Here is a 25331-nt window from a genome sequence, read left to right on the forward strand (position 1 = left end):
CGATCACAAGTAGACAGCTCTAACTACAGGTGTGAATGCACCGAAGACGCATTGAGGATGCATTGAGATGCGAACACTCAGACCACATTCGGAGGTGGTCTGGGTCGCATATGGCCACATTCTTTTAGCAGTGTGCACACACATGCGTCCTGGGCCACATTGAAGGACCGCCTAGTCAACTGACGTCCTCTGCGTAAGCGGAATTATGTACTCATTCGCGTGCCAACGGTGTCATATTAAAGTTACATTAAAAATATTATTTTCTTTTAATTTCCGGCAGACTAGGCACAGGTGTATATATGTCTATGACACGTATGATGTACGTGTTTATTTGCATATTGAGCAGGGAAGTGATATCCGAACACAAGTGGTCACTCGAGATGCATGTGGAGATGCATTCTGATGCCAGGTGTGAGCTCACACAGTCTCGACTGAATCTAGACACAATCTGGATATATCTGGATACAAAGTACAGGTCTGAACAGGGCCATAGAGTTCAATCACTGCTTATAAGGATATACAATAGCCACAGATCAAAGGGGTGTCACTGGCAGCAGACATTACATTACATTTGGGTGTCCCCAGGAAGTCTTGTGCAATGTACATTCCTTCCTGGGAATGTTCACACATGGCAATCACCACACCTCTCAACAGAATAATTAAACCCTCAGCTGTGGCTGTCTCGCTGAGATTCGTACGGAACGCTTGTCGTGGGACCGTGGCGAGTATCCCTTTGCGCATCGAGGTTCCACACAAAGATTCCCAAGAACCATAAATGGGTGTCAATTGCCCAGATTTGGCATCTGTGCCCAGGGGTTGAACAGAACCGAGCAAAACAGGCCACAATTGTCTCACATTTTATTCATGTGCAGAGCAAAACTAATTGATTTTCTGCATTGAGTAAACTAAATGAAATTGGCTACAATACTTAACAATCAATGGGATATGTCAACTCAGCTGTGATACATGACAGACATATGGTAAAAAATTATCCCCAGCTGCCCCCCCCCCCCCCCCTTCCCAGACATAAAAAATAATGGGGACAAATGTAATAAAAAGGACACACTACTACACTTTATGGAACTGCAGATCAATAGATTCATTGTGGGGCAACACTAAAGCATTTTTACAGAATGTTTTTTTTTTTTTTTTTTTTTCCCAGACAATTTCAATACTGTTGACATTTGATAATGTATCTAACATAAATTTCAGTGGGCAGAAAAGCAAAAAAACCTGTAAGGATGAAAATGGTGAGAAAATGTCACTGCACCATACTGACAAACAGAACAATGCAAATGGTACAAACTTTAAATAAAACATGAGCAGCGTTTATGCAAGCATAGATGGGAAGAAGGGAAGTTGAGTGCAATTTGATGTGTGTGACAATCTTAGTGGGGGTGTAGGGGCAGTGATGATTGTGGAGTGGGGTGTGTGGAGTGGGGGTGTGGGGGCAGTGATGATTGTGGAGTGGGGTGTGTGGAGTGGGGGTGTGGGGGCAGTGATGGTTGTGGAGTGGGGTGTGGGCAGTGATGGTTGTGGAGTGGGGTGTGTGGAGTGGGGGTGTGGGCAGTGATGGTTGTGGAGTGGGGGTGTGGGGGCAGTGATGGTTGTGGAGTGGGGGTGTGATTTGTGGAGTGGGGGCAGTGATCATTGTGAACGTGGGGGGTAGTGATTGCAGAGCAAGGGGTTTCAAAGACAACCATAAATGCAACGAGACACCATTTTTCTCCCTACATTTGGCATCCCCCTCATACTGATGGCACCCTAGGCAACTGCTTATACCACCATGTGCTGCCTTAACCCTGAACCCCCCTCAGGCCGATCTGTCTTTCAGTGGGACATACTCATTTTCAGCCTCCCCGCCTGCAAAGCTCTCCTCCACAGTGCGCCGGGCCACGCGCGACAGCCTCTCGTAGCGGCGAAGGAAGTAAATGAGGAAGGCCAGCAGGATGGCCTGCACGCCGATTAAGAGAAACAGCACGATCTGAGAGGCCAGGGCTAGGTTACAATACCAGTACTGGCAGGAGTCCAGCACTTCCTCCTCCACAAGATACATGACCAGCCTCCCCTGCAGGCCCGGTGGGGAACTGCAGGTGATGTTGTGGTAGAGGGTGTGCTCTTTGTGCTTCAGGAGCCAGCTGCGCAGATAGAGCACAGCGCAGTCGCACACCCAGGGGTTGCCGTGCAGCGAAACCCAGCGTAGCTGAGCCAGCCCATCCAGCAGCCCATTGGGCAGAGAGGTGAGCTGGTTGTCATGGAGATGGATCTGGGTGGTATCAGGGGGGAAAGCAGAGGGCAGGCTGGCACTGGTGAGCCTGCGGCCGCCACAGTTCACCACCCCCTTGTGGCATGTGCAGTGGGTGGGACATCCTTCACTGGCCAGCAGGGGGAGCAATACACACAGGAGCTGGATCAGATGTAGGTGGCTGCTCCTCATTTTAAGGTTCTGAAGAAGATGGCAGTTGTGGACAGGAACTAGTCACAGTCACACTGAGATAGAAAATGTTATTCTCATTTTTTGTATCTATAAACAGCCCATCTTGCACAATTGTCAATCAAGTGTGAATATTAATATCAGAAAGAAGCGTTCTCTGAAGGTGCATGAAAACGGGGTGCAGTAGTTCATAAAGGTTCCACTATCTTCTCTAACCAGGAGAGACGGGGACTCACTCATTCCAACAGCCATATATTTTTGCAGTGAGATTTAAATTACTGCTTGTTGATGCAGTAATTTAATATTTTTTTTCTCTTTTTGATAAAGCTCTCCTCCACAGAGTTTTTTCCCTGAATCCATGCCTATGTATTTCTTTCAGCTAGAATATGTCTTGGCATGCATGTATGTGTATGCATGTCTCTCATAGCCTACATTTATATGAATTACTGTTATCACTAACTCATAACAGAGTACAAAAGAAATTTCTGATGAAAAACACATTTTCAACATACAAAAATGCCAAGTTGCTTACACACACAAAGCACTGTCTAAGTCATTACTTCAAATCTAGGCCTGCCATTAAAAAAATGAATATCAAAATTGCACCCATGAAAAAATATTGGCTATCTTGCCTCACACAAATTAAACAAGCTCTATTCCAAAGCAATGCAACCCAATGTTTCCTAAATTGTTTCAAGTAACTTTGTGTTTTTTATTTTAATCTTACCATCTGAAGTCAATGCCGTCATTCAAAGTTTCTCACATCAAAGTGTATAAAAACCAAAATTTCCTCATGCAAGGCATGAATGCATGAAACTTCTGGTCAATACCCAAATAAAGGCTATTCCTCCAGAAAGGATGTTTATATTTACTAAGTTTATTTTACAACATACAAACATTCACACTACAGAAGGGGTGGGGGTGAATACATAAATACAGATAAAAATTAGACATGAGGCCTATTAAATAAATATTGAATCTTGCAAACCTATCCACAAATAATTGCACCCATTAATGTACTGTATGCTTGTACACACAGTCAATGTCATATCACACACACTTGAACGGAAGTCATGCCAGCTGAAAATCCTTTGTATTGTTTTGTAATAGAGATGTAAAATATGAAAATATCCATTTTAAACAAAAAATTAGAATGAAGTATGGATACTAGCACCACACGACACCTGCATGGACAACATCTATCGAGGTGACCAGAAAACGGACAGGTGAAGACCTTTCCAAGCTCAACTACAGAGAGAACGGTGAGAAGAACAGCACTTACCTCTTGTGTAGGTGTCAGCAGGACAACGTGTTCCCTGTCACACAGAGACACTGCAGTCACAGCTGCAACCAACTGATAAAATGCCCTCTGTTGGGGCGAAAGGAAACAGGAAGTATTCTACCAAAACACATCAGTGACACTGCAATGCTGCAATGAACATCGCAACTCTATTTGCCAAAAACAAAATCAAACTGAGTAGGAAAGGGAGACAGTTTGTCCTTTATTCAGTGACAGAATGTGCAACGAATATGGTGAAAGCATATTATAGGAAATTATCTGAGGACATGACCTGTTTACATTATACTCCTTATTGCCAAGAGAGTTCAAGCTCTATTCCCACAGCTGAGCACCACCTGCAATGAGCACCACCTACAGTGAGCCCCACCTACAGTGAGCACCACAATTCATTGGTCATCCACGGTCTTCCTCAGTCTACTGGGTCTTTTGACATAATTGAGTTCACCAGTTGTTTTTTTCTTGTTAACGATGAACCAAACTGTTGACTTGGGCATGGCCAGGGTTTTTGCAATGTTCCTGATTGATTGATTTTTATTTCTGAGCCTTATGACGGCCAGCTTAATTTGCATCGACAGTGCTGTCTTCCTCATGTTGTCACACCCCAACAACAATCTCCAAAGGCAATTGCAAAGTCTAGAATCAAGACTAGACATCATTACAGCCCTCTTCTGCATTCACTAACGACACAAATGAATACACATGCCTAAAGAAACACATCTGTGAAGCCAATTCAACAAATACCTGGAGTACCTTAAAATGGGGGGCGGGGGTGACTGTACAAAAGGTTCTATAATTTCTAAATGGTTCAGCCGATATTTATGAAAATACCCTCAAATTAAAGCTGGCAGTCTGCTCTTCAACCTCATAGTCACTGTATCCTTTCAAACTCAAAGTGCTAGAGTACAGAACCAAAATAACAAAAAAACGTGTCACTGTCCAATGAATTATGGTGCTCATTGTGTAAGACGTGTATAAGACTTTTAGAACCTTAGTAGTACATGCATGTGGTATTCACCCAGTGTAAGTACATGTATGTGGGGTTCATCCTGTGTATACTTTTACCTGCTCTTAAGACACAAGGATAGGTTAATTGTGGTCAGGACCTATAAACCCTTCTTTGTGAGTACTGGTCTCTTCAGTGTCTTCTCAGGCTGAGAATGGACGGTGTGTTGAACTGAATCCTGTAATTTACCCCTTTACAAGTTCATATACGAACAGGCGAGGGTTAGGGTTAGGGTATCCAAGACCTTTTTCTGTTTCAGCTCTATTTACTAAAACCTTGAAGCAGATGTGCTGCCACTACAAATATGCAGATGTTTGTTCTGCAGATGAGGATATGCCAGAAGATTTTTTTTTATTTGCCCATATGCTTACATGTATAATAATTACACTTTGAATTTGTAATTACTCTGGTATATGAATGAAACCATTGCAGACAGGTTTTTCCTTAATGTTGACAGATCTAAGCATTTGCATAAATGTGTCATTACTGTGTAGGATTCACCTCTTCCATTAAACTAATAAAGCTGTTAAGACTAGCTATTGGTGTTAGTGTTATAGCTAGTTGTAGTGTTGGTTCTCTCTCAGCATGGGCCTGTACAGACAACAATTTAGCGATAGCGTGGGGGGGGGGCTTTGCAGGGGAAGCAGGGGACCTGCAGATAAGGAGTGACTCAGCGCTTCAGTTTTGGGATCCTTCATCCTGCGGTCAGGGAGACAAGTGCAACCTTTTCCCAGAAGGACTGGAGACAGGCCAGCCAGAAAGGCCAGGACCTCCACCCAGGCCAGCCAGGGAGGCCAGGACCTCCACCCAGGCCAGCCAGGGAGGCCAGGACCTCCACCCAGGCCAGCCAGGGAGGCCAGGACCTCCACCTTTCTCAAATCGATTCCTCAAGCATAAAGAACAATCAGAAAGTGTTGTGTCTGAATGGAGAGCCTTTATTTTGTGGTCATAACCTGTGCATGAGTTTCATGTTGGTATAGCACTAACACTATAAAAAGCCATGGAGACTGCTAATCAAGGGAACAAGACAGCTCTTATAATCCAAAGGGCATGAGAATAATGCCACATGCACAACACACAGTCACAGTTTGGTGACTTCCCTCATTATTCTAGTTATTCTGCTACTGTAAGCACTGAGCCTGAACCAGGGAAATCATTTCACATGATGTTGTCTCAGGATCCAATAAGGGTGAGAGAGGCTGATGTGCATTATTTAGATGGAAGGTATTTTCTATAGGTGCAGTTATTTATCACTGTAGAAAGTGTTTAGAAAGCCAGTCAATAGAGTGGCATGTCAATCAAACATTTCAGTACAACAATCGAATGGTAGTTTCCAATGTTGTTCTGGCTTAAGTAATTTAAGACATTCGGTTAAGTATTCACCTATTTCCGGCCAGTAAGTTGAGCAGTCAGCTAGATTTTGTGTTACACCAAAAGCCTGTTTCAAGAAAGGACAAATGTTACATTTGATTGTCCAGCTCAACAGCAGAGGCTGATCAGCTCACTTAAATAAATAGTGCTTACAACAGAAGAAATGCTCTTGACTGTTTTAAAGTTAACACTCCTATTCAGACATTAAACTGCTTTAATTTTACCACCCACAACTTGGCGAACAGCACACTGAGCCTAGCCCTAGAATCCTCTCAGTAACACTTTCACCATTACACTCGCACTGCAAAAAAGTAATTTCCTTTATGATTATTGAAAAGAATAACATACATGATTAATTGCTTAAGTCTCTTGTTAATATTTCATATTCTTTCTTGTGTGATATTCTAATCAATATCAATATAAACAATTTTAAATAATACAATTTGTTCTCAAAAGTAATTTTATTATTTTTTATTGAAAAAATCTTGAGATGAATCTCTCTGTAAGAAAGTTTCTTTTTTGCAGTGTACAAAAACTGTAACAAAAAAAATTGGTCTGAGCCAAAGTTGCAAATTAAATGTTTTGAAACATGTACATCCATGAATGCACATAAACAATTCAAGCATATTCATAAATAGATACTGTCATTTAAATAGTATACCATACATTATTACCATTAATATTGTTAATAGGCTTAAAATGAACATCAAGGAAAATAAAAATGTTTCAGTGCTTCAACATTACTATTTTCTGTGGGCCCTCTTTTAAGGGGCTCCATTGCACCACATACACGACATGCTCCTGGCTAGTACCATGGACAAGAACAAATTTCACTGTATTTTAGAGTGGCTGTTCAACTTACACCAAAAAAAATATTTTATAGCAGAATGTTTTCTTCTTGTGGTGAATCACTTTCAGTCTCTGTGTGGCTTACTGGCCTCACTGTGAAGAAGGCCCTACTCTCAGGTTTGCCCGTTCTCCATGATTATCCAGGGAGCCAATCACAGAATCACTGGTCATGCTCATGCATCTGTTGCTGCATCTTCTGTAGCATTTCCTGCATCCTCTTAAGCTGGAAAGGGAAAAAGGTTGTATAAGAACCACAGTCCTGAGGTCAGGTTCACTAAATGTGTCCTCCACCGCCACCTTGTGGACACAATTTTCCCTTTGCAATTCTGCATTCAAATGCACTTTCTGTGCAGAACCTAGCCTATAGCCAAAGGGAAAACCCAGTAATGCAACCAACAGACTGAGGACATTATGTGCTGTATAGGCACAAGCTGCATTTTCATTTTTTGTGCTTTATAAGCAACTGTAAGCTTTTGCACAACCTGAAATAATTACTAAATATTCTCTTATGGCAATTTCAAGGCTGGTCCTGACATTACACTACATTATACAATATTACATTACATTGCATTTGCTAAGAGCCTCTGATCCTGTCCCTAGCCTAGCTCCAGGCAGACAAGTCTCAGGCTCACCTCTTCATCTTTCATTTTGATCAGTTTCTCTGTCTCCACATCTGGGGTTGGCAGGGGCAGAATGGGAATGGGACTCTCCATGCGATTGTCCTGCGTCAATTTACTGGCAGAGAGAAAAAACACACCACCTCAGCAGCATACACACACACACACACCACCTCAGCAGCATACACACACACACACCACCTCAGCAGCATACACGCACACACACCACCTCAGCAGCATACACACACACACACCACCTCAGCAGCATACACACACACACACACACACCACCTCAGCAGCATACACACACACACACCACCTCAGCAGCATACACGCACACACACACACACCACCTCAGCAGCATACACGCACACACACCACCTCAGCAGCATACACACACACACACCACCTCAGCAGCATACACACACACACACACACACCACCTCAGCAGCATACACACACACACACACCACCTCAGCAGCATACACACACACACACACCACCTCAGCAGCATACACACACACACACCACCTCAGCAGCATACACACACACACCACCTCAGCAGCATACACACACACACACACACACACCACCTCAGCAGCATACACACACACACACCACCTCAGCAGCATACACACACACACACACACACACCACCTCAGCTGCATACACACACACACACACCACCTCAGCAGCATACACACACATACCACCTCAGCAGCATACACACACACACACCACCTCAGCAGCATACACACACAGGTCCGTACACACGCACCACTCAAGAATATAAGCACCTGCCCAGGAGCCAGACTCCCCCCAGTTTATCATATTTGTTGTTTTCTGTAAAAGCCTATTTGTGATATGGTCTGTAAAAGTGCAATATAGATAAAACTGAATTGATCTGAATGGGTTAAACTGTTAAAAAAATGAAACACGTGCACACGCACACAAAAACATACCCGCATGCTGTAGAGCACATGGTCTCACCATGATTCAAATATACAGTGTCACTCCTTGCCTGAATTTCTCACACATGGACACTTACACACAGCAGCAGTCACTCACTATATGTACTGTGAACATACACGTGCAAATGTAAAGGTACATGACACTATACATACACGCCTGCCTTTGAGCAGACCCAAATGAGATACAGTGTACTGCCCATTGCCCCTCTGACCTGGTCATCTGCTGTATGCACTGGGCCCGGTAGTTTTCATAGTGAACGTCACAGGTCACATCCTTCAGGTCGTGCATGTGTGTACGGATTAGCATATTGCGCAGCTTCACAAAGTCACAGTGTGACTGGTTTTCCACTAGGGGAACAAAGAGGCACACACACAGATGCACAATCACACAGAAACATTCACACACACACACACACACCCATGCATACACACACACAAACATGCACACACACACACACACAGAAACATTCACACACACACACAGAAACATGCACACACATGCATGCATGAACACGCGCACACACAGAAACATTCACACACACACAGAGAAACATGCACACACACACGCATGCATGAACACGTGCACACACACACACACACACACAGAAACATACACACACACACAAATGCGCACACACATACACACACACAAACATATACACACACAGAAACATGCACACACACACACACACAAACGCATGCAGGCACACACACACACGCACGCGCACACACACACACACAAGAGAGTGTTACTCAGTGAAACTTCAATCCACTGGTCTCAACATGTCCACAAACTGCTCTGTCTGGCACCAATAAATACAACCTAAACCTGAATGTTATGTTTCTGCATACCTTTCAGTCGAGTCAATTCCTTTTCAATGGAAAATAACGCTATGACGTGTTTTTTTCACTCAGGATGTTTTTCTGATCCCTCTTGAGCAAAGTGCAGACATGAAAAAAAACAGATTGGTTGAGCGAAGAGCCTGCCCACCTTCCACAATGCCCCAGGGGTACAGTCTTCCACGCACTCTCTGGCCCCGGGCCTCCACCACTGTGTTGCTTCCAATCACTGCGAACGGGGTGCTTTCCTGAAACCCAACAGTTCATGTTAGAAGTCAGGAGAAGCGCCATCGGAAACCCAGTGAGTTCAGCTCATCGCCTATGCTAACCCTAACCCAGCTCATTGCCTGTGCTAACCCTAACCCAGCTCATTGCCTGTGCTAACCCTAACCCAGCTCATTGCCTATGCTAACCCTAACCCAGCTCATCGCCTATGCTAACCCTAACCCTAACCCAGCTCATTGCCTATGCTAACCCTAACCCAGCTCATTGCCTGTGCTAACCCTAACCCAGCTCATTGCCTATGCTAACCCTAAACCAGCTCATTGCCTATGCTAACCCTAACCCAGCTCATTGCCTGTGCTAACCCTAACCCAGCTCATTGCCTATGCTAACCCTAACCCAGCTCATCGCCTATGCTAACCCTAACCCTAACCCAGCTCATTGCCTATGCTAACCCTAACCCAGCTCATTGCCTGTGCTAACCCTAACCCAGCTCATCGCCTATGCTAACCCTAACCCAGCTCATTGCCTATGCTAACCCTAACCCAGCTCATTGCCTATGCTAACCCTAACCCAGCTCATTGCCTATGCTAACCCTAACCCAGCTCATTGCCTATGCTAACCCTAACCCAGCTCATTGCCTATGCTAACCCTAACCCAGCTCATTGCCTATGCTAACCCTAACCCAGCTCATTGCCTATGCTAACCCTAACCCAGCTCATTGCCTATGCTAACCCTAACCCAGCTCATTGCCTGTGCTAACCCTAACCCAGCTCATCGCCTATGCTAACCCTAAACCAGCTCATTGCCTATGCTAACCCTAACCCAGCTCATTGCCTGTGCTAACCCTAACCCAGCTCATTGCCTATGCTAACCCTAACCCAGCTCATCGCCTATGCTAACCCTAACCCTAACCCAGCTCATTGCCTATGCTAACCCTAACCCAGCTCATTGCCTATGCTAACCCTAACCCAGCTCATTGCCTGTGCTAACCCTAACCCTAACCCAGCTCATTGCCTATGCTAACCCTAACCCAGCTCATTGCCTATGCTAACCCTAACCCAGCTCATTGCCTATGCTAACCCTAACCCAGCTCATTGCCTATGCTAACCCTAACCCAGCTCATTGCCTATGCTAACCCTAACCCAGCTCATTGCCTATGCTAACCCTAACCCAGCTCATCGCCTATGCTAACCCTAACCCAGCTCATCACCTATGCTAACCCTAACCCAGCTCATCGCCTATGCTAACCCTAACCCAGCTCATTGCCTATGCTAACCCTAAGCCAGCTCATTGCCTATGCTAACCCTAAGCCAGCTCATTGCCTATGCTAACCCTAACCCAAACCCAGCTCATCGCCTATGCTAACCCTAACCCAAACCCAGCTCATCGCCTATCCTAACCCTAACCCAGCTCATCGCCTATCCTAACCCTAACCCAGCTCATTGCCTATGCTAACCCAGCTCATTGCCTATGCTAACCCAGCTCATCGCCTATGCTAAGTTTCATGCTAAAACCAGGCCTGTGGCCTCTCGCCAAGTGTGGAACATCCCAGAATGCACTGGGCAGTTAATTATTCACTGCTGATGTCTAACGAAGGGATGATTCACCCTATCAGGCCACATATGTCAGAAATTAAAGCTCATGCAACAATGAATATAAGGATATGCATTAGGACTTCCTAATTAGACAGATTAGTTATTGGACAGGCACTTTATTTGGTACTTTATTACACCCCTTGTCCTAGGCATGGTTCTAGACAGGTACACATTGGCTGTTATGGCTGTTGATTCATCAAAAGATACAAAATATTTGGTTTGAAATCTATGCGGTTGCCTGCATCCAGTAGTTAAAATGCAACGTCTAGTTTCTAAAATTATTTTTAACTATCCATTTAAAGCCCCGCCTATATATGCATGCAGATGAAGAACAGGACTGATAATCTTTCAGTGAATCTTAAGGCACCTACAAGTATAATGCAATGATTATTCGAGGAAATAGCAGCAGGCACTAGTTAAGCTGATAAATATGTGAGATTGTAAGATCTGTATATGAGTCTCAGAAGAGAGATCTGATTGAGAGGGAGGGTTAGGGTTAGGGTTAGCATAGCAACTTTCTCTCACCTTCAGTTCTTTATCCTGCTGCTTGAATTCTTCGTCCTCATCAGAGTCACAGTCAGGGAACTGGTACACCTTAATTCCAAATTTGTCAATCTCCTCTCTTACCTGGAAAAGGTGGGGTATTACTAAGTAACTGTTTCTTTTATTTGCATTTCTATATGTAGGTAGAGGGTAAAATACTTGAGTAAATGAGGAATGCAAAGTAGATAGAAAGCAGACAGCAGCTTTTAAACAATTAATAAAAATTCAGCAATTAACATCCAAACATGTTCAGGGTCAAGTTGTCTGAAATTGTTGCATTGTATAATGTCCCAGGAATCTTGATAAGTGCCTATTAGTTTGCCAGCAAGAATCAAAGTGCAGCAGATGATGCTTTTTCCCACTGAGCTTAACAGACAACTGCCCAGCTGTACATGGTCAATATGGGTTTGTAACATACGAGTGACTGGCCAAGTACTGCAGCTGTTTATTTAGAGATTGACATTTCTAGATTTACATTCATGGATTTTTTATCTTTTAGAGCCCCTCACATGGCAAGAGGTGTGGCGAAGTCCGTAGGGTGGCCAACTCTATGTGATTCCTCCATGTGGGTGTGTTTCTGATCCCCCAAAATATACAAGAAAATACCAAAGGAGGCCAGATTGTCCCACTCTCATTAAAGAAAATTATCTGGTTATACAAAAGGGTTACAGGTAGTAACAATCTATTGCCAGTTAAAAAGTAAGAGCATTAAGAGAAGTGTTTAGGTGAAGGCTAGATTTGATCCCTAAAACAGTCCAGTCCCTCTGGGTGCTGAGCTCACCCTGTCCTTAAGTTTCTTGATTTCCATGGGTGTCAGGCAGTCGGCCTTGGAGATGAGAGGCACCACGTTGACTTTCTCATGAAGAGCCTTCATGAACTCCACATCCACCGGCCGCAGTCTGAGGGTCAGATCCAACATCCTGTTACTCCCTATGACATCATCATGTTATTATACTCAAACTTTCTTCTTATTTCTTACAAAAGCCTCCCCAACACAAAAGCAAGCTCTAAATTTCAGATTTCCTATTATTGCTGTCATCATGCAACCTTCGAAATGTTGGCCCAGAGTAGCATTTGGGAGGCTGTATGATGGTAAATGGACTGCATTTATATAGCGCTTTTATCCAAAGCGCTTTACAAGTGATGCCTCTCATTCACCCATTCACATACACACTCACACTCCAACAGTGAAAGGCTGCCATACAAGGTACCAATCAGCTCGTTGGGAGCAATTAGGTGTTAGGTGTCTAGCTCAGGGACACTTTGACACGCCCAGGGCAGGGGATTGAACCGGCAACCCTCCGACTGCCAGACAACCACTCTTACCTCCTGTCGCCCCCATAGTGCAGCAATGATATTATTGAGCAGTGTTAGATGCCTTAGCATTATTGCTACAGTCTATGGCAGTAAAATGATGTGAAGTTGTTAGGGTTCTCCTTAGATTTAGGGTTAGGGTCCACAGCCAGTCTGGGAGCACTTTTACTGAGACCTCAATTCCATTCAATTTATTTTGTTCAGCACTTCGAACAAAGAACTGTCAAAAAACTCACTTTACAGAGACAGAAGGAGGTTTGGGCCTGAACCCCCCAGAAGCAAGTGAGGCAAAAGCTCCCCAGTGGGACTTTTTTGTGATTTAAGCTAGTGTAATGTGGACATTCACAAGATCGTAGAACTGTGACATGTACTATTCCCAATACGCACTAAACAAGTATGTTCCACAGTGCTCAGCCATCTGAAACAGCCCAGTGCTCAACACTGTTGGTAGCCAAATAATAATGTGCAGTCTGTTGTTTAAGAAATGCTAATGATATGGAAATGTTAGTGAGCTGAAGTCTTCGCAATGTCTAATTACAATAACCAGTGCAAGTGGGTCTGGATAAGGGGCATTTCTAAATACCCAAATGTAAGCTGTAAGTTGCAGTTCTATGAGTATCTGTTACCCAAAACTAGCAGAGAATCCTTCGGGTTATCCTCTGGTGGGTGGGATTTATGATATGCTTATTTTCCATACTATATTCTCTGTGGGTGAGAGAGGCGGGGTCAGAGTGTGGGTGAGAGAGGCGGGGTCAGAGTGTGGGTGAGAGAGGCAGGGTCAGAGTGTGGGCGAGAGAGGTAGGGTCAGAGTGTGGGCAAGAGAGGCAGGTCAGAGGTCGAGCCTGCAGTACCCATGTCCGAAGGGTGGAATGAAATAGAGGCAACAGTGCACACGGTTGTCCATAATGTTCTTCCTGTTGAGGCCGCTTTCATCACGGAAATACTGCTCAAACTGCTGGTCAATGTAGTCCGTGATGGGCTTCCAGCTAATAGGGGGTACAGAGCAGGATTCAGAGCATGCCCTTGTAAGAAAGACAATATACCTCAAATAGCTTTAATGCGCAGTCAAGAACTACAGAATAAATGCACAAATCCATCAGTAAGTTCCTGACATCAGGCTGCTACCACAACAACACAACTGTCATGTTTTTCCAGTTTAGTCACATTCTTTGCTTCATGCAAGGATCACATCCAGACACTATTGTGTTCCCAACATGAACACACATGCCCGGCTCACCAGCAGTGTGTCAGAGCCCTGATAGGACAGCTCACCATTCATTATTATTCACAGCATCTCCAAACCCAGGCGTGTCCACAATGGTCAGCTTCAGTTTCACACCCTTCTCCTCAATGTCAACGGTGTGTTTGATGATCTCCACCGTCTGGCTGATCCGCTCTGTAGAGGCACCACAGTCAGATGCTTCAGTAACACTGGAGGACTCAGCCCAGTTTGGTCTAACAGATGTTTATTAGTTTTGAGGTGAGTAATTATATGTCTGTGCTAGGGCTGGGTGGCTAGACCTTATTTTTAGGTATACATGTATGAATTCACTTAATGGTATGTGGTTTTGCACACCGCGACAGTATGGTAACACATTTTGGGAGAAGAGCAGGTATGGCAGCAGGGCCCTGGGAGAAGAGCAGGTATGGCCTGTTAAAGGCAGGACCCTGGGAGAAGAGAATAAAGCACCCACCTTCAGCATTCAGTAGCTTCCTGTCCTTGTACAGGTCTGTGAGGAACAGGCTGTTCACCAGCGTGGACTTCCCCAGGCCAGACTCCCCTGCAATACAGCCAGTGGCACTGTGTCAAAGCCTCAGACCATAGCACATAATCACCCCTCCCCACTGCATTCTGGGTAGAGGGATACAGTGTTGTTTTATGTTAGAATGTATCTTTGATAGTGTAAAAAAAAACACTTATTAAAATTAAGCAATATATTCAATAACATTTGTTACATGTCTTGATAGGATGTAGGTGTGGCTATAGAAGGCAGGTGAGGTTGTAGGGGAAGATGTGGTTGTGGGTGAAGGTGTGGTTTTGGTGAAGGTGTGGTTGTAGGGGTGGTGTGGGTTTTGGTAAAGGTGTGGTTATAGGGGGAGGTGTGGTTGTAGGTGAAGGTATGGTTGTAGGGGAAGATGTGGGGAAATGTGGTTTTTGGGGGAGGTGTGGTTGTTGGGGAAGGCGAGGTTGTAGGGGAAGGTGTGGTTTTTGGGGAAGGTGTGGTTGTAGAGGAAGGTGAGGTTGTTGGGGAAGGTGAGGTTGTAGGGGGAGGTGTGATTGTAGAGGAAGGTGAGGTTGTAGGGGAGGTGTGATTGTAGAGGAAGGTGTAGTTTTAGGGGGAGGTGTGATTGTAGAGGAAGGTGTGGTTGTAGGGGAAGGTGAGGTTGTAGGGGGAGGTGTGATTGTACAGGAAGGTGTGGTTGTAGAGGAAGGTGTGGTTGTAGGGGAAGGTGAGGTTGTAGGGGGAGGTGTGATTGTAGAGGAAGGTGTGGTTGTAGGGGAAGGTGAGGTTGTAGGGGGAGGTGTGATTGTACAGGAAGGTGTGGTTGTAGGGGAAGGTGAGGTTGTAGGGGGAGGTGTGATTGTAGAGGAAGGTGTGGTTGTAGGGGAAGGTGAGGTTGTAGGGGGAGGTGTGATTGTAGAGGAAGGTGTGGTTGTAGGGGAAGGTGAGGTTGTAGGGGGAGGTATGATTGTAGAGGAAGGTGTGGTTGTAGGGGAAGGTGAGGTTGTAGGGGGAGGTTAGGTTGTAGGGGGAGGTGTCGGCTCTGGGAACATTCTGTTATTTACCTGCTACCATGAGGGTGAAGTCAAACCCCTTCTTCACAGACTTCCTGTGCACCTGGTTAGGGAGAGTGGCAAAGCCCACATACTGCTTATCCTGTGAGTGAGAGAGAGAAAGAGGGAAGGAGAGAAAAGTTGAATACAGAGGGGGAGAAAGAGAGAGATATCGAAGAGAAAGAGAGACAGAGAGGGAGGAGAGAGGGAAGATGAGGAAGAGAAAGAGACGGCAAGGGACCAGAGAACAGGTAGTCACAATATAATGAGTCACAGTCATGCAGTTTCCAGTTCAGCTGGGAACTGGGAAGGAAGGATTTTCTTGCCATCTTTCAGTCAAATAGATTGATTTCATTTGAAAGGCACTTTGTTTGTACTCCATTATATTCCCCATAGACACGAACAAATCCGTAATCCAACAAAAAGTAATGAATGTGCTTGACTCATTGGCCAGTGAAAGCACTAATAAAGAAGGGTGTTCTGCAGTGGAATGGACAGTACAGCACATTTATAAATGGCTTGGCAGAGGGCTGAACGCCATGCTGATTCACTGCCATGGCCCAGGGTCTCCAGCTGCAGGGCTGTACCAAGCATGTCTGTGAGATTTCTTCTTCTTCAGTCCCGTCAAACGGGAGGCCCATAACCCCACATCAGTCCAGACTGAAGGGAAACAAATGCTGTGGCCTTCATGGCTGTTGGTACAGAATGTGAGCCCAGTGGGGAAACCAAACAGTGCTTCTATTGACCAGGCCTGAAAGACCCTTTCACCAGCTCCTCCTCCCCCCCCCCAGCATCGGCAGGGTCCCATCATGGCTGTCATAACTCCTCACCCACATTTCCGACAACCGGAGTGCAACCCTGCACCCCTCATCCCACAAAACAAAACCAGTTCAAGGAAATGTCTCACAAGATGGTCAAGGTATATAATGATAAATATTAGCAAGCACATTTCTCCACCATTTGGGGGACTAGTTTCAGAACAGTGTCATTGACAGTAATGTTTTCCAACCCTAAATCACATCAGAGAATGATGCTTCTCATGAACGGATCTGAAGTGTAGGAATGCAGAGATCAGGCAAATTGAGTGATGTGCCTGCTGCTGTTTGAGGAATGCCCTGAGTCAGATACCCCGTTCCAGGCCAGCCCAGCTGAGAGGCAGCGGGTGTTTGGCAGGCGTTCAGGGGGAAGGCAGCGTGTGCTGCTATCCGCCATCCAGAAAGGCAGCAGCTTCCCCCCCCCCACTGTGTGGTCTGTCTTCTCCTCCCTCTGGGGTTTCTGCAGGACTAGTATGGGCCCCCAAACACCCCCCGCCTCTCCAGAACACTCCATGTTAACAACCTTCTTCACTTTCTCACAGAATATTACGAGTTCTCAACACCCTTCCTTATTCTCCTCAGTCAGATACTTTTCTGTGTCTTTCACAGGGTCCCTCACATTGCCCGCCCCCCCCCCCCCCCCCCCCCCCTTACCTTAACCCTGGCTGTCCTAAAGCGGGGGACCAGCAGACGTTCCGCCAGGTTCTCCTGCCGAATCGTGTCCATGTAAGTGCTCACGCTCTTTCTGTCCCTCTGTCACTCTCGTCTTCACTCCTTCCCGGACTCTTTTCTGTGATTCCTCCTCACTCTCTCCGGATCTCTCTCTCTCTCTTCCTCACTCTCTCCGGATCTCTCTCTCTCTCTTCCTCACTCTCTCCGGATCTCTCTCTCTCTCTCTTCCTCACTCTTTCTGGATCTCTCTCTCTCTTCCTCACTCTCTCTGGATTTCTCTCTCTTCCTTACTCTTGTCTTCTCTCTCTTCCTTACTCTCGTCTTCTCTCTCGCTCTCTCAGCCCCACCTCCAGGCTCCTGCTGCAGTCCCAGCTCAGGCAGGTGGGGGAGGGACTCCCACACACCAACAGTGCCGCAGGCACCAGGAGCCCGAGAGAAGGACAGATAGAGGAAAGGAGAAGAAACTATAGTGACGTGTTTATGATATGTGCGTACACATACGTGGTGTGTGTGTGCGCACTGCTGTGCACGTGTAATGTGTGTGTGTGTGTGTGTGCGCGCGCGCTGGCAACAGAGTTTCTGCATTGCAATACGCAATGCTTCCACATGGGGGAGACAACAAGTTACACTTAATACTGCCAGTACTATATGCATTCACATGGAGCCTAATATTCTGTTAATCTGAACAATAGCCTAATTAGAATTCAAATGTCTCATGTAAGCATCTCAATCAGAATTGACAGGTCCATTCAGTATAAGACGGGTGGTATAAACATTTGATAATCCTGCCAGGACGAGAATATTAGTGACTAATGGTCATGTGAACACTCGTTCGAATTGCCATTAATGATTTTCCATTCTGCGCCCGTGTCCTCCCTTGGTGTGACGTGTGAGATTCCATGGCAGGTGCCAAGCAGAAGTGGTTTAGAATTTTGAGCGATTTAAGGTTTGTTGAACTTCTAGTTGAAAGGCTTAAAACAACAGATTGGTTGAACAACAATTTCAATGATTTAATTAAGTTTGTACAATGTTTGGAAGAGGATGATGTTGAATTGCAACTGTTGCTTCATTTGCAAGAACAGGAGAAATACAAGCTTAGTACGAAGTACCAAAAACAGGCGCATTTTTGAAAAAGGTTAGTGCAGAATGCAGCATCTCTTCATTGTAATCAGGGTCAGTGCTAGGCCTGACACTATAAACTCTGCGTTTTATACATTTACCATGAATGCTGCTTTGTGGAATCCTTCATCATGCTTCTTAAATGTTGGGCTGCTCTGCGATAATTTTGAGCACAATATAACACAAGGATACAAGGAACAACACAATATAACAAATACCCTTCACCATTGTTTCCTTGAATCTTGGCTGCTGTAACAGTGACAGAAAGCTCATTTAAATGCTCTATGCACCATAATTGGGTGGATAAGTTTTTACAGTGAAGTATTTATGAGCACTGAGGCTCAGGAGAAGTGAGCTGTCCCGTGTAAGACATGGAGCAGAAACCCGTCCCGGGTAAGACATGGAGCAGAAACCCGTCTCGGGTAAGACATGGAGCAGAAACCCGTCCCGGGTAAGACATGGAGCAGAAACCCGTCCCGGGTAAGACATGGAGCAGAAACCCGTCCCGGGTTCGGGAGCTCTGTGGGACAGAGATTAAAGACCGCTGTGGACTGGAGAGGGAACCCAGCAGCCCAATGGAGGGGGGGGAACGGTGGGATTGGGGAGGGTCTGTACGGTGGGATTGGTGATGGTAGTGGGGGGGTTACTGTGGGATCATGGGGGTTAGCATGCAATATCAGATCCATTAGTCTGGGCTCTTTCCCCACCCCCCTGGGTACCAGCACAAGGTCTGGAGGGGCTGAATGGAACAGATGTCTGACGGTGACACAATGCCCCCCCTCCCCCAACCCTCCAACAGCACCTCGCTCAGCCCCTCCCACTGCCTCTAGCCCCCCAGCTGCTGCAGTGCCACAGCACCTGGGACCCTAACCCCTGACTCTCACCCCTCCCCCCCACTCCCACCCTAACCCCCGACTCTCACCCCAGCCCCCCAACCCCCCCCCCCCCTCCCCCCCACTCCCACCCTAACCCCCGACTCTCACCCCAGCCCCCCAACCCCCCCACTCCCACCCTAACCCCGACTCTTAATCACTTACTACTTATTGGAGCTCTTTGGTCAACTCTCAATGGTGAGAGAGGGCTGCGATCGGTGCTTGGGCCTACAAAGGTTGTTCAGGGTTGATAAAGAGACTTCTCTTTCACATCAAAACTCATATACATGAAGGGCAAGGGAACAGCAGTCCAGGGTCTAAAGAGTCATTCCACAGAGCAGTGCTCACTCACACCAGCACAGCACTTAGACATGATATAAAGCACTATGCTTACAGTACTCCAGGTTTAGGTAGCAGGATGGAATTATGGTTAAGGGACTAGACTGATAATTGGAGAGTTGTTTTACAATGTGATACTATTGCTTGTCCAAATCCACTAAACAGCATTAAACACTAAAGTTATTCAATAACATCCACCACAGCTTTAATCATACAGCTGAACTACAACCCTTCAGCTCCCACTCCCTCATGGACACTATGGAAGGGAAATGCCAGAGCATCTTCACTGTAAAGGTCATTTCTGACCCTCTAGGAGCCATTTGACTGTAAGCAACTGGACCAACAGTCAACACCAGACACAAAGACTGTTCCTGCTCTGGTTCACAATGCCCCTGTCTAATGTGGCGTAAGTAAAGTGGCCTTTAGGTCTGACATAAAGCCTTCCACTCCTGAGTAATTCATCGTGAGCTTGAGAAGAGACGGTCCCTGTGCTGGAACAGAGACAGAGTGCAGAGCCTCCACACGGTCCTTTCAGCTCACAGCATCCTTGGCTCCCCAGCTCTTTCACATGCAAATGAAGCAGCATGTGATTGGTGGGTGAAGCTCTTTTGCATGTAAATGCAGGAGCGTGTGATTGGTGGGCCACAGTAGGGCCTTTGACCAATCCCCCCACATCAACACCTGCTTGCTTTAGAGTGCTGGTGTGGGGGTAGATTTCTCTGAGCCCTGTAGGGAAACCCAAGCCTGAAGAGGTTCAGTTTACAGCACAGCAGCCCATTAGGCACTTTCTCTTGCACTGTGACACTGCTACCCTATATTGGCAGAGATGTATAACCTGGGTGGGCAAGCGTGACTGTTATGACAACAGCAGCAAGTTAGGTGCTTTGTTTCTACTGCTACCCACATACTCAAAGTAACAATCTTGATTCTCACAACATACAAACACACACACACACACACACTGCATGACATGACAGTTTTAAACAGTCAAAACCTTCTGAAAAGCTAAATACAAACATAGTTACTCAAATATTTGAGCTTTAGGTTTTCATGTTAGGACGAACGGTAGTAGGCTCATGATAAGAGCGTCTGCCAAATGCCTGTAATTTAAAAAAGTCAAAGCTATGCTTAATTTATTACACACTAACAGGGAATATGTAAATACATCACACTTTAAAATGAAATATCACATTGTGATTAACCTAATGATAGCAGTGTAATTAGCGTAATGGTAATATGATTAAGTTAAAGATAACACAGTGTAATTAGCCTTATAATACTACAATGCAACTAGCATCATGATAACAGAGTATGACTAGCCTAATGATGATAATAAAGTGTGATTAACTTAATGAAAACATTGTGAATAACCAAATAATAACACCATGCTGGGGGGCACTGCCCTTATAAATGTAATAAGCCTCACTGTTTCACTTCTGTTATCATTTTAACCTTTTCATTTAGAATCTTGATGTACCAATAAATACCAAATAATTTATTCATACAAATTATCCTTCCAGCAATCATGCTCGTTTGTGGGTGGATATATCCCCACTGTCAGCTACAGAGAAATAGAGAAGCATTTAAGGCTATTGTTCTTTTAATTTGAGTTCTTTTGTGGAAAGGTCAAAAGCAGAGCCCAGAGAGTCCAGCCTCGGGCATGTAGTAGGAGGCAGAATCATTGCTCCTGGTTTTGACCGCATGCTGCCACTGTGAAACATCATTTGTGTAGTCTTATACACTGTATTAGACTAGCGTGGCCCAGATTAAACCCTACTGATCAGCACAAGGACACTGGGTATGTTAGTGATGCTACATGACACTGCTACATTCAGCTGTGCAATGACAAAATGCACAGACTCTGCCGCTGTATCTACACACACAATTAAATAACAGACGCCCTGACGAGCAGCCCAGTGCATCTTTTCAAACGTAATCTCTCTTCCCTGTGCCAGCTGTTGCTAGTGGGGTGGAGTCGCATTAGCAACATTAGTCGGAAGGAGAGAGGCAGTGGGCATGCGGACAAGGAAGCAGCCTGTAAACAATGTTAATAAAAGCAAAGGAATCACTATGATAAAAGAGGACCCACAATATAATGTTGTGTCTAATATTGTCTAAGGCACAGCAACAGTAAGGTGAGTACAGTCAGTGACAAATGTACATGAACAACCTGAATGCTTATTTTAGCTAGGGATATAAAAGAAACTGAAATACCAGGTTGTGTGAAGTGCTGTGTGTTGCTATTTGGATATTGCTATAATAACAATAACAATAACAATAATAATTATTATTATTATTATTAGAAATTCACATGAGACATTTGAGACACACGTGAGACATTTCAAATCTGTTGCATTGATCAGATTTTCTAATAATAATAATAATAATAATAATTATTATTATTATTATTATTATTATTATCTATTTTTATAGCAGTTTTGATCATTTGGTCGTCTTCTATTCCTGTTAGCTTTCACATCAGCTGTAACCTGTTCTACCCATTTTATTTGCTGTCTGCTACTTTACACCAGGCTGTCCAGTGGAGGTTGGGCTCCCCCTTATGTACCTTATGTACCTGCTATTTGGGGGTTCAGGCCTGGTGGGTGCTCTGTTTTCTCTTTTTGCTCTGTCTCTTGCCTTGCCACTCTGTAAAGTGCCTTTGTGACAGTTCTCTGTAAAAAGCGCTATACAAATAAAATTGAATTGAAGTAAGAAGATATGCAGGTATAGAGACGTGCAGGTAGGAGGCTTCATGCTTTCTGTCCTGCTCTCCCATGAGTGCCATACAAAGAGGATGGTGGAGGGCTGTTGCTTGGCAACAACCCATCTCTCGTGTCTCCAGGGCTGCCCACCAATCAGCAGATAATTTGCCCTGTTAAGCCTGAGGGCCTTCTAACCCTAACCCTACACTCTAAACCCTACACCCTAAACCTTAAACCCTACACTCTAAACCCTACACCCTAAAACCTACACTCTAAACCCTACACTCAAAACCCACAAACCTAACCCTGCACTCAAAACCCTACACCCTAAAACCTACACTCTAAACCCTACACTCAAAACCCTACACCCTAAAACCTACACTCTAAACCCTACACTCAAAACCCTACACCCTAAAACCTACACTCTAAACCCTACACTCAAAACCCACAAACCTAACCCTGCACTCTAACCCTATACTCAAACCCACAAACCTAACCCTGCACTCTAACCCTATACTAAAACCCACAAACCTAACCCTATACTAAAACTCACAAACCTAACCCTACACTCAAAACCCTACACCCTAAAACCTACACTCTAAACCCTACACTCAAAACCATACACCCTAAAACCTACACTCTAAACCCTACACTCAAAACCCACAAACCTAACCCTGCACTCTAACCCTATACTAAAACCCACAAACCTAACCCTATACTCAAACCCACAAACTTAAGCCTACACTCTAAACCCTACACCCTACACTCTAAACCCTACACTCAAAACCCTATACCCTAAAACCTACACTCTAAACCCAACACTCAAAACCCACAAACTTAACCCTACACTCTAAACACTACACTCAATCGCACAAACCTAACCCAATACTCAAACCCACAAACTTAAGCCTACACTCTAACCCTATACTAAAACCCACAAACCTAGCCCTACACTCTAAACCATACACCCAATCTGACATTATTATTGCTTTTCTGCAGAGAAGTTGCTGGAAAATCATGTGTAACGTGCATTTGTGGCCCCACTGAAGTCCACACCACCATAAAATATTTTACTGAACTCAGTTTAATGTGAGAAATGGCACATGATCCCACCTAGCTAACCACTGAGAGAATGTCCCATGACATGGACACCATTGAGCTCCAATAACAGATCGCTCACATCTTTAATCTCAAAGAACATTTACTGACCTCTTATATCAACCATGCCCATTTCTCATCTACAGCGACCTCTGTGTGAGGTACCAAGGCTAAGGGCTAATGTGAGATGCATCTACAGCGACCTCTGTGTAAGGTACCAAGGCTAAGGGCTAATGTGAGATGCATCTACAGCGACCTCTGTGTGAGGTACCAAGGCTAAGGGCTAATGTGAGATGCATCTACAGCGACCTCTGTGTGAGGGTCCAAGGCTAAGGGCTAATGTGAGATGCATCTACAGCGACCTCTGTGTGAGGTACCAAGGCTAAGGGCTAATGTGAGATGCATCTACAGCGACCTCTGTGTGAGGTACCAAGGCTAAGGGCTAATGTGAGATGCATCTACAGCGACCTCTGTGTAAGGTACCATGGCTAATGGCTAATGTGAGACGGAGCCAGAGACGTATAGTTTGGTGTCGGCCTTTTGCAACGTTAATGCAAAAAGATTTCTATTATGGCTTTGTTCAATAATCAAGCTACAAACTTATAAAAAAAATGGTGCACCCAATCCCTGGAGCTGGCCCGTGACATCACCACACAGCCTCCTCTCTGACAGTTCAGAGTCACCTGACTGCTCCACAGGCAGGTAAGGGCAACAGCTGAGCACCTATGATGAGGGCACAGCTGGAACGTCTCACCCAGCAGCCTGCACAGCCAACACCACCTCCTTGCTTTTCATTCATTTGTTAGCACAAGACAACAGACACACTGTGTCAGTGACAAACCAGGTCCTGTGGAGACCTTGCACTAATGAAACATGAATAAAGTGTAAATACTTCAAAGCCTTTTAGAGTAGAAAGCAGCAGAAATAACAGTCTCTCATAATTATAGCAGAAAATAACCACTCGAATCAGTGACACATACATGTGTACTGTTGAGTGCAGATAACAACGAACAGTCAGATCCGAAAAGAACCTCAAACGCCCATCCCCAATTTAATACTTGCGCATCTCGCCGGGCATGACCCGCTCTATTATGCAAAACAAGGTATTGTTCAGTGGGTGACAAAGATGTGGCAACAAAAACATTAAAACCACGCCAGACAATAATGTTCAAAATACAAAGAATGTACGTACATGCTATGGCGTATAGGTTATAACGTTCACGCACGCACGAATAATAATGAATTGGCTAACGTGATTTCAAAATATGACACACCTAACCTTTTCTGGAGTCTAGTATGTTTCCCAATTATTCTCTCCAAAATATTTATCGAGTTCCACTAGTGCCGACGTAAACGGATGCTCATCTATGTCTCGTAGCTAATTTATGGTTTTATGATGAAAACAGCTGTAAATAGGGCTTCGCTGCCGACCGCCGATGTGAAATAGGCGCTGCGCGAAATTGAAACAATGCGTGTTCTCTTACCTCCCCATCTTCTGTTGATATCCATTTTTGTTTCATAACCGCAGGTGCAAGAGTGGGAAACGATGTCCCGGCATTTCACCGAACATGAGAGAGAGGGGGGACATTAATGAATGAGAAACATTGAAGCTGGAAGACTCGTCTCGCTACATCATACATGTACATTCCCCGTAGCTCCTGTATCCTTGGACCTACCCGATTTCATCATCCGGCTTTTGTATCTAATGTTGGTAGTCATTTCGTCTGTCCTCCTTCACTGTCACGTCCGTACGGTCGACGATGAAACTGTAATCTATCCGTCTTCACTTGGCCTCTAGTGAGGAGGGGGCGGGTGGAAAGCACGAAGACTCCGCCTTTCTTTGTGCCACCCAATCGTGCGCAGAATAACGTCATGA

At 45.1% G+C, this 25331-nt stretch overlaps 2 protein-coding genes across 5 annotated transcripts; both read right to left on the reverse strand.

The window, feature by feature from the left end:
- Positions 1-844: 844 nt before the first annotated feature.
- gp1bb (glycoprotein Ib platelet subunit beta) lies at positions 845-3828 on the reverse strand. 2 transcript variants are annotated; one of them, XM_035435604.1, is made up of 2 exons: positions 3717-3828; positions 845-2446 (listed from the first exon to the last, which is right to left on the reverse strand). In XM_035435604.1, exon 2 carries the CDS (start codon positions 2435-2437, stop codon positions 1814-1816), a length of 624 nt encoding a protein of 207 aa, XP_035291495.1. In that variant the 5' UTR covers positions 2438-2446; positions 3717-3828; the 3' UTR covers positions 845-1813. The 2 variants fall into 2 exon arrangements, with proteins under 2 accessions (XP_035291495.1, XP_035291494.1); XM_035435603.1 differs by having other exon boundaries at positions 845-2490; positions 3717-3823.
- Positions 3829-5651: 1823 nt separating this feature from the next.
- Positions 5652-25281, reverse strand: sept5a (septin 5a). 3 transcript variants are annotated; one of them, XM_035436129.1, is made up of 12 exons: positions 25132-25281; positions 24940-24950; positions 15851-15941; positions 14757-14843; positions 14335-14458; positions 13914-14048; positions 12530-12647; positions 11731-11832; positions 9537-9633; positions 8758-8893; positions 7590-7692; positions 5652-7180 (listed from the first exon to the last, which is right to left on the reverse strand). In XM_035436129.1, the coding sequence occupies exons 1-12, from the start codon at positions 25172-25174 to the stop codon at positions 7118-7120; spliced, it is 1110 nt and encodes a 369-aa protein (XP_035292020.1). In that variant the 5' UTR covers positions 25175-25281; the 3' UTR covers positions 5652-7117. The 3 variants fall into 3 exon arrangements, with proteins under 3 accessions (XP_035292020.1, XP_035292021.1, XP_035292019.1); XM_035436130.1 differs by having other exon boundaries at positions 24940-24947; positions 25132-25276; XM_035436128.1 differs by lacking the exons at positions 24940-24950; positions 25132-25281 and adding an exon at positions 17308-17562.
- Between the last annotated feature and the right edge of the window lie 50 nt (positions 25282-25331).

Source organism: Anguilla anguilla, chromosome 10 (assembly GCF_013347855.1).
Source record: "Anguilla anguilla isolate fAngAng1 chromosome 10, fAngAng1.pri, whole genome shotgun sequence".
Lineage (NCBI taxonomy): Eukaryota > Metazoa > Chordata > Actinopteri > Anguilliformes > Anguillidae > Anguilla > Anguilla anguilla.

Coding starts and splice junctions, on each gene's coding strand:
- gp1bb (XM_035435604.1), bottom strand. CDS start 2,437: ATGAGGAGCAGCCACCTACATCTGATCCAGCTCCTGTGTGTATTGCTC.
- sept5a (XM_035436128.1), bottom strand. CDS start 17,379: ATGGACACGATTCGGCAGGAGAACCTGGCGGAACGTCTGCTGGTCCCC. Junction 15,942..17,307: donor TTAGGACAGCCAGGGTTAAG/GTAAGGGGGGGG, acceptor TCTCACTCACAG/GATAAGCAGTATGTGGGCTT. Junction 14,049..14,334: donor GCTGTGAATAATAATGAATG/GTGAGCTGTCCT, acceptor ACCCCCTATTAG/CTGGAAGCCCATCACGGACT.